Source organism: Galleria mellonella, unplaced genomic scaffold (genome assembly GCF_026898425.1).
Source record: "Galleria mellonella isolate WM207_F2 unplaced genomic scaffold, CSIRO_AGI_GalMel_v1 utg200, whole genome shotgun sequence".
NCBI classification, from domain to species: domain Eukaryota; kingdom Metazoa; phylum Arthropoda; class Insecta; order Lepidoptera; family Pyralidae; genus Galleria; species Galleria mellonella.
In genome coordinates this window covers 752,017-770,530 of record NW_026442034.1, presented here as the reverse complement: position 1 = coordinate 770,530, position 18,514 = coordinate 752,017, and the positions used below count along the sequence as shown (strand labels likewise).

The window sequence follows — 18,514 nt, the reverse complement described above, 5'->3', positions numbered from 1 at the left end:
CGCCTATAGACATGAGCAGTACCATGGACATAACAGAGTATACTGTTTCGCCCATGATACCCCCCATGCGTTGCCATTCCTGAGGACTCGGGTGTTATTCCTCTGTACCCTGTAAATTCACGCCATATAAAACCCATCAAACCGAAACACAGCCATGCAAACACAACTGCTTCACAGTTGAAACACGAATGGGACAGAGGTACCCAAGCAATCGACTTTTATACAAAGTCTCCCTCTAGTAAATTAGTTTGTTTTTAGCCGTCCACAGGTATGTTTTATTAGACTTAAAAGAGAATATTGAGATTACTGGTCTATATTAATATTGTAAAGATAACTTATTTATTATGTTATTACAATAAATACCACAGTCTAATGACAATAAACTGTAGTGGTGAAAGTGGGCATATTAGATTTTTTATGGGAAAGAAAATCTTCAACTCTGTGTTGTCTAATTTACTATGATCCGACACTACCAATATGCTATATTTTACAACTATCTAAGCTATTAACAGCCAGAGACCTATCAAAATAGATACACAATCAAAGCTTGGCAAGGAAGCGCTTACCTCACTTCCATAAACTACGCGCTCCTAAAGGAACCCTCCCTGATTGTTTGAGATTGGAAGGGATGACGTAAACATTTGTGCAGATTCCATCGCTTGTTATTGTAGACCCTTTAGGAACAAGAAATTGCAAATAAGATTGTTTCAAATGTTCCAGCGGCGAGTTTAGGTAACAGGATTTCCCGTTTGACCTCGGCCAAGTTATGTTTTGTCGTGAACTCGGACGCATCTTCTCGCGAGATACGAGTTCGGTTGATATTCTTGTTTTCCCCCTCGGAAGAAGTTTAAGGATGTTATGGGATGTAGTTTAGTTCTGTTCGGAGTGTGTTGGTGTCTTATACAATGCTGATTTGCTTTGTAAGCAATTGGAAACTAGTGTAGTTGATATTGTCAATTCTGTGTCTTTATGTATATTATGGTTACAAATATTTATTCAGAAAGTTTTATAAATTGGCTCAAGTTCAGACGTTTTGGATTCATAGAGAAATAGATAGCTACTCTTTTTTGTTTCCTCCAAAAGATTACAACAGTAAACCTATTACAGTTATAAATAATGACAAGAAATAATTACAGTGAGAAAACAATGGGTGACCTTATAGCTAAAAGCGATCTCTTCCAGGCTACCTTTGGATGGAGAGGAGTAATTATAAACAGTTTGGTGGGAAGCATGATGAAAACTATATAATTATATTGGTTTTTAAAACAAAATAACTGATTCGGCCACAATTTAAGTTGGTTTTTTTATGAAACACGATCTTTATTATACTCGTATGTTTAACAATATAAAAATGTTTATTGTTTCATAAAAAACTGCGCATGAATAATGCAGTATAAGGTATAGGTAGATATAGTAGCATACAGGTAGTATATAGGTAGATATAGTAGATATATAGTATACATAGATATAGATACCTAGTCTAAATGGACAACAAGGCCCCCTCAATTAATTTAAAATATAGAGTGACGTTTTTAGTGAATGCAATACTTTGTTACAAAATTCTGCACTGGCAGACTAAGACAATTCCATATGTTTTTATACAATGTTGCTGCTAACAGTACGTGCGAAGTTCGTTAACAGGGCCGAATTTAGGGGCGGAAGAGGGCCATACGTTGATCTAATTTATCGCACTTAAAAAATTTTTAATATAGTATTTTCAACTCATTTAAACGAATTTTGATCCTTTGTTTGCGTGACCAAGACACCTTTATTGACTAGGATGGAAAGTACCATCCCAAATACTATGTTTATATTAAATATTATGACAATTACTTGAGCCGTAGAAGTACCAAATGAAAGTAATTTATTTTCAGCTATAACGGAATCGTCTTGCTCGTATTTTAGTAACGAAACTCTTAATTATAAAACTAATTTTCACATATATAATATAGCGATTTAATCAACGAGGTTTGTATTTTTAGATGTTTATTACTCAATCACGCTTAAACTGTTGAACGGACTTTAGTGAATGTTAGATAAACTGTACCCTAGATTAACGTACATGATATTTATACCAGAGCCTGTTAACAAATGCGTAGGATACAACAAGTACTTAGTAAATTGGGAAGTACACCCTCTCACTAATCAAATACTTTGTAAGCAATTTTTCATCGGGAAGCCGAGACAATTTTGTAATGGCTTTCTACAATGTTGTTATTATAATAACGTAATACTTCGGTTAGCAGCTTGGTGTTACAGAAAATGTAAGAAGTTATTCTCTACAAGAGCTACTTAAGTTTTACGGATTAAAACATCGCAATAAGATTATAATAAACTACCTATTTGCCGCAGATTCACCTACTCGAAGCCGTTATTTCCTAATCCTATAATTCTCTGAATAAATTTCTTTCTTGTTCTTTTTATATCTCCACAAGATTTTCTAAAAAGATTTCCTCAGTATGATTACTTAGGTATAGTGAAGTATGAAATATGAATATCAAAACCAGAGGGAGACTTTGTACAAAAGTCGATTGCTTGGGTACCTCTGTCCCATTCGTGTTTCAACCGTGAAGTAGTTGTGTTTGCATGGCTGTGTTTCGGTTTGAAGGGTGGGATATGGCGTGAATTTGCTGGGTACAGAGGAATAACATCTGAGTCCTTAGGAATGGCAACGCATGGAGGGTATCATGGGCGAAACAGTATACTCTGTTATGTCCATAGTACTGCTCATGTCTACAGGCGACGGTTACCACTTTCCATCAGGTGGGCCGTCAGCTTGTTTGCCATTCTAAGTTGTATAAAAAAAAATCGGATGTGGGTAAGTCTACATGTTAATTTTATAGACTTCTAATTTTCGTGTAGGGGTTCTAAAACTAAGTCCGTGCCTGTTTATCTGCCAGTTAGCTTCACAGTTGTACAGTTAGTCGTTTATTTTTTGTGTTTTATATTTTTGGAGAAATGTTTGTAATAAAATTTTGTTTGTACTACGTGGTATTATATACAGTTTCTATAGTTGTAAAATAATAAACAAACAAACAAACCTAATAGATAATAATGGTTAATCTTGCTCTTTAATTATAATATATAATACTACATAGTATAAAACAAAGTCGTTGTCACTGTCTGTCCGTCCTTATGTATGCTTAAATCTTTAAAACTACGCAACGGATTTTGAAGCGGTTTTTTTTAATAGATAGAGTGATTCAAGAGGAAGGTTTATATTTATAATACATACATAATATAGTAGAGAAACACTGATAATTTTGGAGGATCCTAATGTAATGTCGTATTGTAATGGGGGGCCAGCGACGCTAATTAGTATAAGCATTGCAACCGTGCGAAGCCGGGGCGGGTCGCTAGTTATATTATATTATTATTAGTTATACAATGTTCTAACTAGAAAAAATTATGGATCGTTCCGTAATTTTGCCTGTCATCGTCATCGGTACGGTTCATCAATAAATATTCTCAATTTATATATTTTAAGTAACCAATATTCCTCTAAGTTTATGAATGACGGTAATGCTAGTAATTCATCATGCTTGTGCACTTAGCCAGTGAGCTAAGTAATGACTTGTGGTTGTATGTCTGTATATGTCTATACTCATTTATGTCAGCTAAAATTTCAGTTTTGCCTTATCATTATTATATTTGAAACAATTTATCTTTCTGTCCTCTTACGTTATTGTTAACATTTTTATTCTTGAAAAGTAAATTAGATATGTGATCATCGTGACTTGCTTCTATGTAATGCCTAAAAACAATAGAAGGTAAATTTCGTCGTTGTGCAGCGAAAAATCACTAGCTAACATTTTTGGCGAAATCTATTTTTTGCCCCATTTGGTTTAAAATACAATAATCTGCCCTAATGTACTAAATAATAAATAAATAAGGGCTTCACATTATATATAAATATATATAAAACACAGTGAGTTCACGAATTTTCCGTTGTATACATATGTATATAGACATCGGATAAAAATGAACATAAATAATATATGAACATATATATATATATATATATATATATACTGCAAAACTGTATTAATAAGTAATGCTTTAGAAAATTCGGTACAAAGTTTCCTTGCGGTAAAATGTGCTGTAAAAGTTAGTATAAACAATATACATAAATAAGTACCAGAAAACACCATTAAGAATTGTCGAATCAAAATAAACTATTTCCAATTTACGCCTAGGCAAACTGTTAATATTCAATTGGACTAGAAGTAAATCTTTTAATAAGGTCATTTAGGGACACGAGTGCGAATTATTTACACGAACCCGCCTCACAGTGAGTAGACCTTTGAAGGCGTTAAAGTTTTCAATGAAACAAATCTAATTTGACGGTAATAGTGTTATAGAATCTGTTTAAATGGGACAGCCCAAGAAGATAGTATTTAGATAACTTAATTATTCGATCAAATTCAGATTATTTATTTGCATTAAACGTGGTTACATTAGATGTTCATGTTGTGTACACTTCGAGTTAAATGTTTCACCAAAATATTGGTATGTAAAAATTTATTGAAATACCATAACCTAGTCATTTTGTACATAATATATGTGTGTCAAAAATAAATAATTATTATTAGAGTAAATTAAATATACATTATTAATATTATTATTTAGATAGGTAAGATAACAAATCGCAAATCCGGCCCCATATGGAGTATTGCTGTCACTTATGGGCCGGAGCACCTAAATACCAGCTTGAACTTTTCGACTCGTTGCAACGACGAGCTATGAGAACTGTCGATGATCCCAGGCTTCAAAAAAAAATTCAACAAGGGATAACTGAAGGAGGAATGATCGTACAGAAAATCTAAAAAAAAGGAAAGTGTAACTCTAAGTTTTTTTTTTATTCAATTTAGAATGGCAAACAAGCTGACGGCCCACCTGGTGGAAAGTGGTAACCGTCGCCTATAGACATGAGCAGTACCGTGGACATAACAGAGTATACTGTTTCGCCCATGATACCCCCCATGCGTTGCCATTCCTGAGGACCAAGGTGTTATTCCTCCGTACCCAGTAAATTCACGCCAAGTATCTAGTTTTTATATTGTAACAGTTTTTAACGTGAGTAGTTCTATTGTAATCATCTGAAAATCAAGTGAAAAATTTTTTGCTCGTATTTAAAATGGGCTGTGGCCTTCAAACATTTTTTTTTCATTATGCGACCAGATGACTCTTTTGGAAAATTTAATAAGCTTTTATTTGAGCTTTGTACGATGATTTGGTGCGGAGTTATCGTCGATCAAAGCAAAAAAGTCCATTTTAAGTTTGACAATCAATTACTTGAGAATTAATGATCGTACAGAAAATGAAAGGGTTTTGGAAGCTGCGTAATGACTGACAAAAAATGTTTTTTTTTTCAAAGTGATGTAGTTAAAAAGTTAATTAAAATAAAAAAAAAATCGTGAATTTAAAAATATTCAAAAAATTTCGCATAACTTCGGATATAATGAACGAAGGATATAGTCGGTTATTGAGGGTAAACTAAATTTAATTAATTCTATATTAAAATGTTTTCACGTCTTTCACTGTTGTGTTGATGCCACGATTGAATTAGTTTTTTTTTTTTTTACGGAGGTTAATGTACTCGTTTGTTAAATTTAGAAGCATATACATTTTGCAATCATATAAGAAATATCATCATCATCATCATCATATCAGCCTTTAGCTGTCCACTGCTGAACATAAGCCTCCCCTTGGGGGGTATGCTAGTAGTTACCACGCTTGGCAGGCGGATTGGCAATCGTAGTTAGGCTTTAGAGATGTTTTAAGAGGGACGCTGCTGCCCATTCCTCGCCCCTTCAGTCGCCTCTTACGACACCCACGGGAAAAGAAGGGGTGACTTATTCCATGCCGGTAACATATGGTTATGCAAGAAATATGCATACATTAAAATGAAAAATTGCATAAATGCATTGTTTAGTTTGGAGTCTGGAGGGATTAACGTGTATATAAAGTGGTACTCGCAGACGCTTTTCCCAGGGACATTATATCTACTTGTTTACTTTACTATAATATAGTTTCAGACGTTGTGAGGATCCATTTTATTCGGGTGCGAAGTTACCTGAAAGCATTTTAAGTACATAGAGGAATAAACATAGTCTGTTTACTTTAGAAGGGAAGGGTAACGATGCTTGAAATTTTCAGGTTTGTTGTCTCTCTGTTTAATCTTCTTATACACAAAGAAATACTATATTTTTAACAATAAATTATTTTCTGTTCATTAATAATGGTTTACATATAAAAAAATATGTATATTCACACATACACCATTCATGTACATCAAAAGGATAAATAAAAAATAGTAAAAGCTAGTAAAATAGCGAACTGTTCAAAGACTTTTTTTTATTCCTTTTGATATCCGATGAAAACTTCTTTGTTCAAATATTTGGTATATGTCTACATAAAAAAAATAAATAAATAAAAAGGAACAATTCCTTTATACTACTTTATTGGGGTCATCGTTCTACAACTTTTTATAAAGTATCTTGCATAAAAATTTAACTTAATTTGAGAAATTTATAACATGAATATATTATGGGAATTTTTATTTTACATAATAGCGTAATATGAAATTTCATAGCATTCTTCAAAGGATAATGATCCAGTCAATTAGCTACGGAATTTAAAAAATATATTTATAAGATTTTTTTACTTCTTTTGCTGTCTTATATTTGGAAACTAAAAAAACAATTAAAATGCAGTAGAGAATAGCGAGATATTTCACTCGATTTTAGAGTCACCTAAATTGGTTCAGCACTACAGAAAATGGGAATTAAAAAGTGTTTTTTTAATAACACAGTGCACCAACAGATAGTTTGTATATTTGTTTTCTACTATGATGTTTATGGGGGTATTTGTATAAAAGTAGATATACGTTACTCTCGGCATACACCCACGCAAATAACAGTCAGTAACGCAAGCTCTGCCGGCGAGAGCGGACATGCGTCACAGCTCAATGCGGAGAATTAAGGAGCTAGCATATGACATGTTTTACAGCTACATTTGCAATATAAAAAATAGAATAGAAAATATTAATTGCTACGAAAACACATAATTACAAGGAAAAATATAAAATTATTATATTTATATAAGAAGTATCTCATATTCGGCAAAAGGAACTGGCTCAGCTGATGCTGTGAGTGTCCCAGTGTAATATGTACAGCTGCTCAGCGCTTGTTTTCAGTCAGTCCCTCTCTTAACAAAATACAAATGGGTAAAACTGCAATTGTCTGAAATAGAAATTCTTACTTGTGTATGCGGTTGAGCATGCACAGTTAGATGTGCGTGTACAGCTAAATGCAGTCGCAGTGTAAGGTGGCCGTGTGGATTGGCGGCGCGGCACGCCCATCGGCCGCCGTCAGCTATCTCCGCTCTCCTGATGGCGAGCGCGTCGTGGGTCCGACTGTATCTGCCGCTGCCCTCGTTGTCGCGCACCTCGCGGAGCACCCCACCGGCTGTCTCCCGGTACCACCTACAACAATAAATACCAGATGTCATATCAAAATAAGCTTACGACTTTTTAACATTCTCTTTCATACAACCTTAGCCCTGACAATAAGAAACACAACAAAAAGTATTAACTAAATAAATGCAGCTGTTCTGAAGCGATACTCTTATATACATTTGGCAATTGACTTTTATTTATATATATTATTGTAGTATTTCTCAAAGTTTGAAGACGAAGGTCTTTGACCAATGCATGTTGCCAGTAATGATTTACCGAATCGAAACATGGTCCTACACGGTTGTCTGTTTGTAAAAGTTTAAAGTTACACAGAGAGATATGGAGAGGGCTTTTTTTTAAATGGATGATAATGGAATGGTAACTCTCCCTGCGCTAACGGTATACGCTGGCGGAGCATCAGTGAGGTATGCGTATGAGTATCCTCACCTATGTGAGGATAAAAAGACAGGTCAGTTAGCCTGTCATGACGAATTCACTTGGAATTGAACACGATAGTTTCCAGGAAGAACCGCGAGGAGGTCGACCTGACAGGGTACATTGCTAGAAATGGGGATACTAATCTCCATTATTAGCAATCCCTTCTCCCCAAAATATGGAGAGGGCTATGCTCAGAGTTTCTTTGCTTGACAAAATCCAAATGGAGGATACCCGCAAAAGAGCTATAGTTACCGTCATAGCCCGAAGGATAAGCAAGCTGAAGTGGCAAAGAGCTGGTCACATAGTAACCTTCCTTCTATGGTGACTTCGTACAGACAAAAGCAGTTTAGGACGACACTTTACTAGATAGATTGACAACCTCAAATGCATTGCTGGGGAGTTAGTGGATGCAGGTGGACCAGGATTATTCTTTATGGCAGTCTATGTATATGGGAGGCCTATGTTCAACTGTGGGCGGATAATGGCTGTGATGATGATGACGAGTGTACTATTTGAAGTTTAAATGCTTAATAAAAATAACAAGTGGGTGTCAATATACAGCACAGGTCCTCATGATTGTTTGAGGGAAAGACCTAACTGAACAATGGATTGGTAGAATGAGGGTCCTATCAAGTTGAACGAGAATCAAGTTACGAGTAAATTTCTATGTAATGATTTTGACCGTTAACAAACATAATTAATGCGAGAGCTAAGCTAGCTCGTCTCTAGTTGAACACAAATTAAACTAATACATCGAATATTCTATGAAATGTGGAATTTAGTACCAGTTTAAGCAAAGTTTGTATAGAGCCATATCTATGTACATGCGTGCAGTGCAATAAATTGTTGGTTTACTAAGAAATTTAATCATTGTTAATTTAACACTACACGTACTAGGTCTTTGTATTGCCCCACTAGTTTTGTATTAATTTCCTGTATTTGTACTTAGTATATAAAATCATTTTTATTTCTTAATTTTGTCAGTTATAACCGAACCAATAGAAATATACATTTCCACAAACCTCGTCGTCTCAATACAACTCTCAACAGCTTGTTTTATAGGTAATAGGCAACTTATAAACATATTAAATGTTTATTTTTTTTTTTGTAAAAATAATGAATAAATTAGAGCCCCAGAAAGTATCCAGATCGGCACAAACAGATATATCTTTTCATAAATACAAATGTTTAATTATTATTATTCTTTATTGCACTTGTAAGTTACAAGTAATTTAATGCATTTATAAATATTGTGAGCAAGCGTGGACATATCTTTGACAGAGATCTCTTCCAGTCAACCAAATACAGTTAGAAAGCATGTTGTTAGCTGACAGCTGAAGTGTTACAACTATTAATACATAAACAAATATACAGTTAAATAAAATATTAAAATATATAATATATTAAAATATTACATAAATACATACACTATAAATACATATAATACCTACCTACTTATATAATAAATGTTATTAGATATATCTATACATAAATTTGAATATATTTGTGATATGCGATGTCCATAGGCGAAGGTGTGTTTTAAATATTACTATTATACTTCCAAGATCAATCTATCAAGTGTATTTGACTACTCTATCTGGTGTTACAATTGTAATTATATTTTGTTTATTACGTTAAATGCGTTAACAAATTCTTAAAACTTTCTATTTATAGTAAGGCATTGTTGAAATTTTCGAAAGCCGGAAGTTCAGCGGAACAAAACGCCTCCTCGCAAACTCGTACAAAACAATTGTTTCCAACCTCTTGGTAGGACTTCATTATAGTTTAAGCGGGAAATTCCTGAACACAGAATGTAACTATATTTCTAGTAGGTATATTTTTTTCAATTTTTTTTTTATCAGAGGAATACTTTGTACAGTTAGTTATATATATGTAATACCTACATATATACAAAGTTTTTTATTTTGTAAAGAGTGATAATGGAATGGCACCCCACCCGCGCTATCGGTATACACCGGCGGGGCACCAGTGAAGGATGATAGGTGAGGATGAAGCAGGTCAGTTAGCCCATCGTGACGAATTCAACAAGAATTGTTCACGATGGTTTCCAGGGGGGACCACGTGGAGGACGACCTAATAGGGCATATTGCTAGCAATAGGGCTGTCAAACTCCATTGCTAACAATCCCTTTCCCCCCTATGTGGTGTCTTACAGGTGAGTTGTCAACTTATTTACTAATGGCCAATAAGTTATCTAGCCTATAGTAAAATATTGTTTTCAATAATATAAAATAAAATGAATATTCATTTGCCAAAACACTTTTACATCGCTGATTAAATCTATGAATTGCACACTATGCATCGTGTAATTGCGAAATGCGATCGAAATGCGATTCAGTTATATTGATACATTAAAACTGTACACTTACATTGAACATATATTACATATAAAATAATATAATATAACATATATAATAATAATAATCATAAAAATAATCACAATTCCTTTAAAATTAAACTACGATCCCTTTTTTTTTTTAATGACTTTTGTACTGGCGATTAACGTAAATACTAAAGTTATAAAATAAATTTGACGTATTTATATATATATTATGGATAAAGTTGACAATGTTGATTATAAAATATATTTATTATTGTTATTCAATTCTAAATTTGAATTTATATTTTTAATTATTTAATTTTATTTTATTAAGATAATTAAGATAATTCTATTTTAAATTATCAATACTTGTAATTTAATACTTTTCTGTATGATCATACTTACTTCTAGGCACAATGTACATTTTTTTTAATAAATGACTAATGACTATATATATATATATATATATATATATTGTTATAACATAAATTAGTAGAATCTATAAGTAACATATGCATATACAAATAACACAATATAATAAAAACAATAATCTTAAGGTTTTTAGTGAAATTTCTATAAATTTGTGACGAGGCTTAATTATATTAGCATGTAATCTGAATCGGTTCATAATCAATCAGAACGAGAGGACCTCTTTTTTGAAGTCGGTTCAAAAATAATACCAGCGAAATTTGCCATTAATGTCTATTTTCCGTGCGTTGTACTCACAGGCCGGTTGCTAGGCAACGGCACGCGCGAGCCATCATTAGTGTTGCAAACAAAGGCGAGAGACCGCCACGAAACACATATCCACATTTCATTTCATATCCTTGAGGTTTTTTGGTAAACATTTTTATAGTCGACATGTCTACAGGAAATGCTTGACATGTGAGAATATTCATACTAGTAGATTGTCAATTTGTATTAACATTATTTATGTCTTAAACAGCTATTTCCCTACCTTAGTCTATATAGCCAGAGGAAGACTTTGTACAAAAGTTGATTGCTTGGGTACCTCTGTCCCATTCACGTTTCTACCGTGAACCAGTTGTGTATGCATGGCTTTGTTTCGGTTTGAAGGGTTTTTTTTTTATGACTGATAATGGTATGGTAACCTCACCCGCGCGGGGGGAAGGGATTGTTAGTAATGGAGACTGAGAATCCCATTGCTTGCAATATACCCAACCAGGTCGACCTCCTCGGGGTTCCCCCTGGAAACTATCATGATTAATTCCTGATTCATCATGATGGGCTAACTGGCCTGTTTTCATTCTCATCGATCACCCTTCACTGGTGCTCCGCCAGCGTATTCCGTTAGCGCAGGGGGAGTTACCAATCCATTATCATCTATTTAAAAAAAGCCCTCTCCATATCTCCACCGCTGAACATAAACCTCCCCCATGGGGGGTTTTTCCAGCAGTTGCCATGCTTGGCAGGAGGATTGGCAACCGCAGTAAGGCTTTAGAGATATTTTAACAGGGACGCAGCTGCTCATCCCTCGCCCTCCCTTAGTTGCCTCCTACGACACCTACGGGAAAGAAAGGGGTGCCCCATTCTATACTTTATATTTAGTCTATATATTTTGGACGATTCTTAAAAATTTCACAACGAGGTTCAATAGTTATTATATAAATTTAGTTTTTTTTTACAACACAGGGGGCAAACGAGGACTATGGCAGGACCACATGGCCAATTATTATGCCAAGCGGGAGGCTTATGTCCAGCAATGGACAGTTAAAACCAGATATGATCGTGATACATAAAAAAATCAACCGAATTTAAAATCTTCCTCTTTTTGAAGTCGGTTAAAAATAAGATTTTAACTGATTGATCGATTCAATGTAAAAATTGCTAGGTCTAGAAATGCACTTTGTAACGTATTTTGCTCAGGGGAATAAAGTAAGCGAGCGTCAAGAACGGATCTTCTCACGGGATTGGGAGATAATGGTTTCCGCGCGAGCGCAGCCAAAGGAAACAGCCAGTCTAATGTAAATGATAATTGCGATGGGGGACTATGAAAGAATTTGTCGATTCCGGAAAATTCTTTCAGAGTGCATGGCAATATTTTAGATGGAAATATTTCTGTTTCTAACCCTTTAGAGTTTAAATTTAGACTGAATCGAATAGGTTAGTAAGTCAGGGAGTTTTTTTTTATTATGCAATTACTAGCTATTTCCCTTGTATTTGCTCACATGAATCACTACCTTGTGCTATGTTAGGAAATAATTTGCTACCTGTGTACCAAATATCATTCAAATATGTTCATCCGTTTTTACAAGAAAAAGTAACAAGCATCCATTTTGCCATTCATCCTTATAAAGTTTCACATTTATTACAATATTAATTATAATAGGACAGACAGGGAATCTTTAGAGTATACATTTATTTAGGATCAGAAGGACAGATATGATAAATATACTTTACAGGATTGTCAAATTAAAGTGGCAAAGGGCCGGCCATATAGTTAGAAATACTTGACAGTGGGGAAAATATATCTCAAGTAGCGATCCCATACAACTGCAGTGTAGGACGAACTCCATTAGACGTGGGAATAATCTCGAATCAACATGCCAGTTGATACATTTAGCCTAGGGTCGTTTCTTACGATGATCTTTAAGAAGATTTATCGACAATTAATAGATAAACTGACAATAATTTGATACAATCAATACAATTTTATCTTTAGTAAGTCCAGTTTACCAGAGGGAGACTTTGTACAAAAGTCGATTGCTTGGGTACCTTTGTCCCATTCGTGTTTCAACCGTGAAGCAGTTGTGTTTGCATGGCTGTGTTTCGGTTTGAAGGGTGGAATACGGCATCAATTTACTGGGTACAGAGGAATAACCTCTAAGTCCTCAGGAATGGCAACATATGGGGGGTATCATGGGCGAAACAGTATACTCTGTTATGTCCATGGTACTGCTCATGTCTATAGGCGACGGTTACCACTTTCCATCAGGTGGGCCGTCAGCTTGTTTGCCATTCTAAGTTGTAAATATTAGTAAGTCATTACAACATTAAACATACAAATAGTAATGAAGGAAATGTTTACCGTGAATTATAGACGCTTGATAAAACCTAATCAAGTATTCGTTTTTCACGTTCCATTTGGCCGTTTTGTAGTCGCCCACGCGTGTCGAATTACAGAGGTCGCTGTGCCACGGAATTATGCGTTATATTAATAATCTGTAGCGAAAACGATTACCTGGAACATTTCAGAGCAAATAGAGGGTAAGAAATTAAGATTGAGGTGGGGAAAAAATTAAATTTTATGCAGAAATTATAACGTTACGACGACTGCTTAATATTTTCTCTCAAAGGCGTAATAGTAGCAAACGTTTTTAATTTTGTATATGGTGTTATTAAAATTGGAAAATTGCTTTTGGATACGATCAACACAAAAGTCGATTCAATTAAGAAAAGAAAATATTTTATAAATTAACCCAAGTCAGAATCTATATCGGGAAAGAATATAATCGGGGATTATATTCCTTTCTTCTAAACTAAATATATATATTTAATCGATACAGCATTGATATCACCAAGAACTTATTGATTTATATACATATACAACTCCAGTTTATAAAATCTTCAAAAGATACGGTTATATATATATATATATATATATATATATATATATATATATATATATATATATATATATATATATATATATATATATATATATATATATATATATATATATATATATATTCTTTATTGCACTAAAACATACAGTAATAATAATAAATTAGTACCAAAGTAAGCAAAGGCGAACTTATCTCTAAAACAGATTTTTTCCAGTCAACCTAACACAGTTGCATAAGAAGTAGTGAGTGGGCAGTAGTAGTGCTAAACAGAAATTAAAATATAAAATATATATATATATATATATATATATATATATATATATATATATATATATATATATATATATATATATTTGAAAGATACAATATTAATTAGAACAATCACCATTCGTTAATCAATTATTAATTAAAGTTATTCAAATAAATTCAAATTATAAAGTTCATTATTAATTCTTCTCTAACCAGTATATTATCATCTAGGTAATAATAAATAAATATTGTATAATTATAAATTAAATATAATTTTATTTATTGTTAATGTGTTTTAAATATTTTTATAAAAATTTAAATTGATTGCCGTACTAGAAGGAAATCGATTCTAAAGAAAACTGGATAGAAGTAATGAAGAATATTTATTACCAGTTATAGTACCGAATACTTTTTGTTTACGTTTAATATTTTTTTAGATAATATAAGAAAATTACTTGCAAGATTTTTTTTTTACAACACAGGGAGCAAACGAGCATGCGGCTCACCTGATGGTAAGTGACTACCGCCGCCCTTAATCACCCACAACACCAGCAACATTGCAGGTGTGCTGCCGGCCTTTTAAAAAGGAATATGCTCTTTTCTTGAAGGTTATGTTGTCGTATCGGTTCGAAAATACTGCTGCAGGAAGTTGATTCCAAAGAGTGGTTGTGCGTGGAAGAAAGGGCCTTGAAAAACCCATTTGAAAATGTCTTAGCTTAATTAAAAAAACATTAAAAACTTAACAAAATTAAAGATTACAAGAAAAATGTCATTCACTATACTAATATACCAGTATATGTTAAATAAAAATCTCTAAACAGGTGTTTCCCAACGTGGGGCTCACGCTCCACAGGGGGGCAATATGAGGAGAGGCAATTAAAAAATGGACTCGAAGCGATTTAAACCCTCTTGCTCTGGGCCATTTAAATTTTGACGTTACCAAAATATCAACTCGGCGATTAGAGTCGTCAAGTAAACTTTGTCGGGAAAAATTATGTATGGATACATAAAAGTTTTAGAAATGTTCAAGTGAGGCATGCCACAGAAAAGGTCGGGAAACAGTGCTCTAAACCATATGTTTACTTTAACAATATTCAAAATGCGGATAGTGTTAAAATATTTAATGCGAACCATATTTCTATTCGTCGTGCAGATTTCCTCAAACCGTGCGAGTCGCTTCATCAGCAGCTGACTTATTTACGAGAGCAAACATCACCGCCGCCGCTGACGCGTCTTGAATGCGAAATTGTGTGAATTTTATCGTATTCTGATAAAATTTTCGATATTCTGAACATATAAATTTTCGAAACATATTATACAGTGAAGACACCTGCGTTCTACTGCTGACACTCGAGTACTGATAATTGAGTATTTGTTTAACAGAGTTGTTTAAGGAATTTATGATTGATAAATTTAAATTTCGCAGTAGAGCTTGGCGTATTGACCAATTATGTGTAGTACCCTGTAGTGTTAAAAACAAAACTGATGAAAGACAGTATATTTTGTAAAGCTGTAATAATTTATAACAAATTACCAAAACGTATACGAGGTTTAACTGAGGCAAGTGTTTTTAAAAAGAACCTTCGTGATATGTTAATTAATAAATGTTATTATAGCCTGAACGAATATATCAATGATAAAGACAAATAGTCATCATTTGTAAAAAATAATGTCTCATATAAATATATTTTGTTTCACTATATAATTTTAAATGTTATGTTTTTTATACTGTTAAATAATGCATGCACTTTATTTATAATTGTTCCATATATTGTACGCTTATATAGCAGGACATGGAGATACTATCTAAATGATGTAGTACCTTAAGTTGACCTATGATCCACAATAATCTCACAGAATACCGACGCTAAGTGGTTGCACTTTCAGTGCGATCACATTCCGTATGGTGAGTGAGGGAGTCCGGAGGCCCATCCCATACCCATCCCATACCCATCCCTTTCCTATTCCTAAAATCCTTTCCCCAACCCCGTCCCCCTATCTTACAACACGCAACCATGGCAGTGGAATTAAAAAAAAAAAATAACATACCCCAGGGAGGTACCAATAACCATGTTGCTGGAGAATCCTCTCTCGAGCAACCACGCTCGGGCTGCCCTGCGTATTCTGGGGGGGGCAAAATTCCGCTCTTTGGAACCAAGGGCAAACGGAGCAAGATTTCTACGGCATCCCCTTCGCTCAATGTGAGCTTCTGCAATATCAGGGGATTACATTCTAACCTAAACGCTGTCCACCACCACCTAGAAACGGCGCGGCCGGCATTGCTCTTTCTAACGGAGACACAGATATCCTCTCCAAACGAAACTTCATACCTGACGTACCCGGGCTATAAACTTGAACATTGTTTTGTTTCGCGTGCCGGTGTATGCGCGTATGTCAGAGAGGATATCTGCTGTCGCCGCCTTGGAACTCTTGAAGGTACGGACCTGTCTATTTTATGGCTGCGCGTAGACTGCAATGACCATCCTCGCGTCTATGCATGCCTATACAGGTCCCACAGCGGTAACATCGAAACCGACCAACTCATTGAGCACGTCCAAATGGCTACAGATTACCTGCTCGAACAGATTCCTTCCGCTGAAGTCGTGATTCTTGGCGATTTTAATGCCCACCATACCGAATGGCTTGGTTCACGTACAACCGACTATGCGGGAAGATCTGTTCATGACTTTGCTTTGGCTTATGGTCTGACGCAGCTTGTTTCCTCGCCTACGCGAATACCTGATGTGTTGGATCATTCACCTTCACTGTTGGACCTTCTGCTGACCACCCACCCAGACAACTATGTGATTTCCGTCGAAGCTCCGCTTGGATCGTCGGATCACAGTCTGGTGCGGAGCGAGGTGCCTCTCATGAGTCCGATTCCACCACGTTCCACGGGTAGACGTCGTGTTTGGCACTACAGGTCAGCAGACTGGGATGAGATGCGGATTTTTTTCGCATCTTACCCATGGAGGCAGGTTTGCTTCACACTGGATGATCCCGACGCCATTGCCGATTCCATTGCTGATGTGGTGCTTCAGGGAATGGAATTATTTATTCCTAACTCTGTGGTGCCCGTCGGCGGGAAATCCCAGCCCTGGTATGGAGCCTCTTGTAGAACAGCATCTCGTCTGAAACAGGAGTGCTTCCTAACCTGGACTAAAGGTGTGGCGTCGCGAGATCCTAACACCAGTGCTCTTAAAAAGAAGTATAACTCTTCCTCTAGGTCTTTCAAAAGAGTTATAGCCACAGCGAAGTCAGAGCATATTAGTAGAATTGGCAAGAGATTGGCTAGTTTGCCCTCTGGAACTCGAGCTTTCTGGTCTCTTGCCAAAGCTGCACAAGGGAATTTCTGTAAGTCATCTTTTCCACCATTGCGCAGGGAGGATGACTCGTTGGCCCAGAACGCTAAGGAAAAGGCCGATCTTCTTGGATCCATCTTTGCGTCAAACTCGACATTGGATGACGGGGAGAAATCACCACCGACCATCACGTGTTGTAGGAGCTCTATGCCTGACATTAAATTCACGCATAGCTCAGTGCGTAGAGCACTTTTCTCCCTCGAAATCCATAAGTCGAGTGGGCCCGATGGTATTCCTCCAATTGTGCTTAGGACGTGCGCACCAGAGTTGGCTCCGGTTCTTACGCGTCTTTTCCGGCTTAGCTACTCATCGGGCATAGTCCCAAAGTTTTGGAAGACTGCTCTGGTGCATCCGATCCCTAAAAAGGGAGATCGCTCAGATCCAGCTAACTATAGGCCCATAGCTATCACTTCCTTATTCTCGAAGGTTATGGAATCCATCATTAACCGTCAACTGCTCCGGTACCTAGAAGAGCACCAGCTGATCTGTGATCGCCAGTACGGCTTTCGACAGGGACGTTCGGCTGGTGATCTTTTAGCTTACTTAACACACCGATGGGCAGTGGCAATCGAGAGTAAGGGAGAGGCCTTAGCAGTTAGTCTGGATATCGCGAAGGCCTTTGATCGGGTGTGGCATAGAGCGCTGCTTTCAAAGCTACCTTCATTTGGGTTGCCTGCGAGACTGTGCATTTGGGTCGCCAGTTTTCTCAAGGAACGTAGCATTAAGGTCGTAGTCGACGGAGCATGCTCTGATTTAAAACCTTTGAATGCTGGTGTCCCGCAAGGCTGTGTACTATCTCCGACTCTGTTTCTTCTGCATATCAATGATATGTTACAGATAAGTAATATTCATGGCTATGCAGACGACAGTACAGGAGATACATTATATACCGGTCATGCAAAGATCTCGCGGGCACATACCGATGAGTGCCGGAATAGACTTGTGTCTGAAATCGAAACTTCACTCCATCAAGTTTCGATCTGGGGTGAACAAAATCTTGTCCAATTTAACCCCAAAAAGACACAAGTCTGCGCGTTTACCGCAAAAAAGACGCCGTTTGTCGTATCTCCTCACTTTCA

The 18,514-nt window shown here is 35.7% G+C and overlaps 1 protein-coding gene across 2 annotated transcripts in view; it reads right to left on the bottom strand.

Annotated features, from left to right (window-relative positions):
* Nucleotides 1-18,514, bottom strand: part of LOC116413505 (cell adhesion molecule Dscam2) — a 267,994-nt gene that overhangs the window by 50,247 nt on the left and 199,233 nt on the right. For both annotated transcript variants that reach the window (XM_052894224.1, XM_052894223.1), the window contains exon 8: nucleotides 7,264-7,486. In XM_052894224.1, coding sequence (XP_052750184.1) covers nucleotides 7,264-7,486 — 223 coding nt within the window. The remainder of the gene's footprint in view (nucleotides 1-7,263; nucleotides 7,487-18,514) is intronic.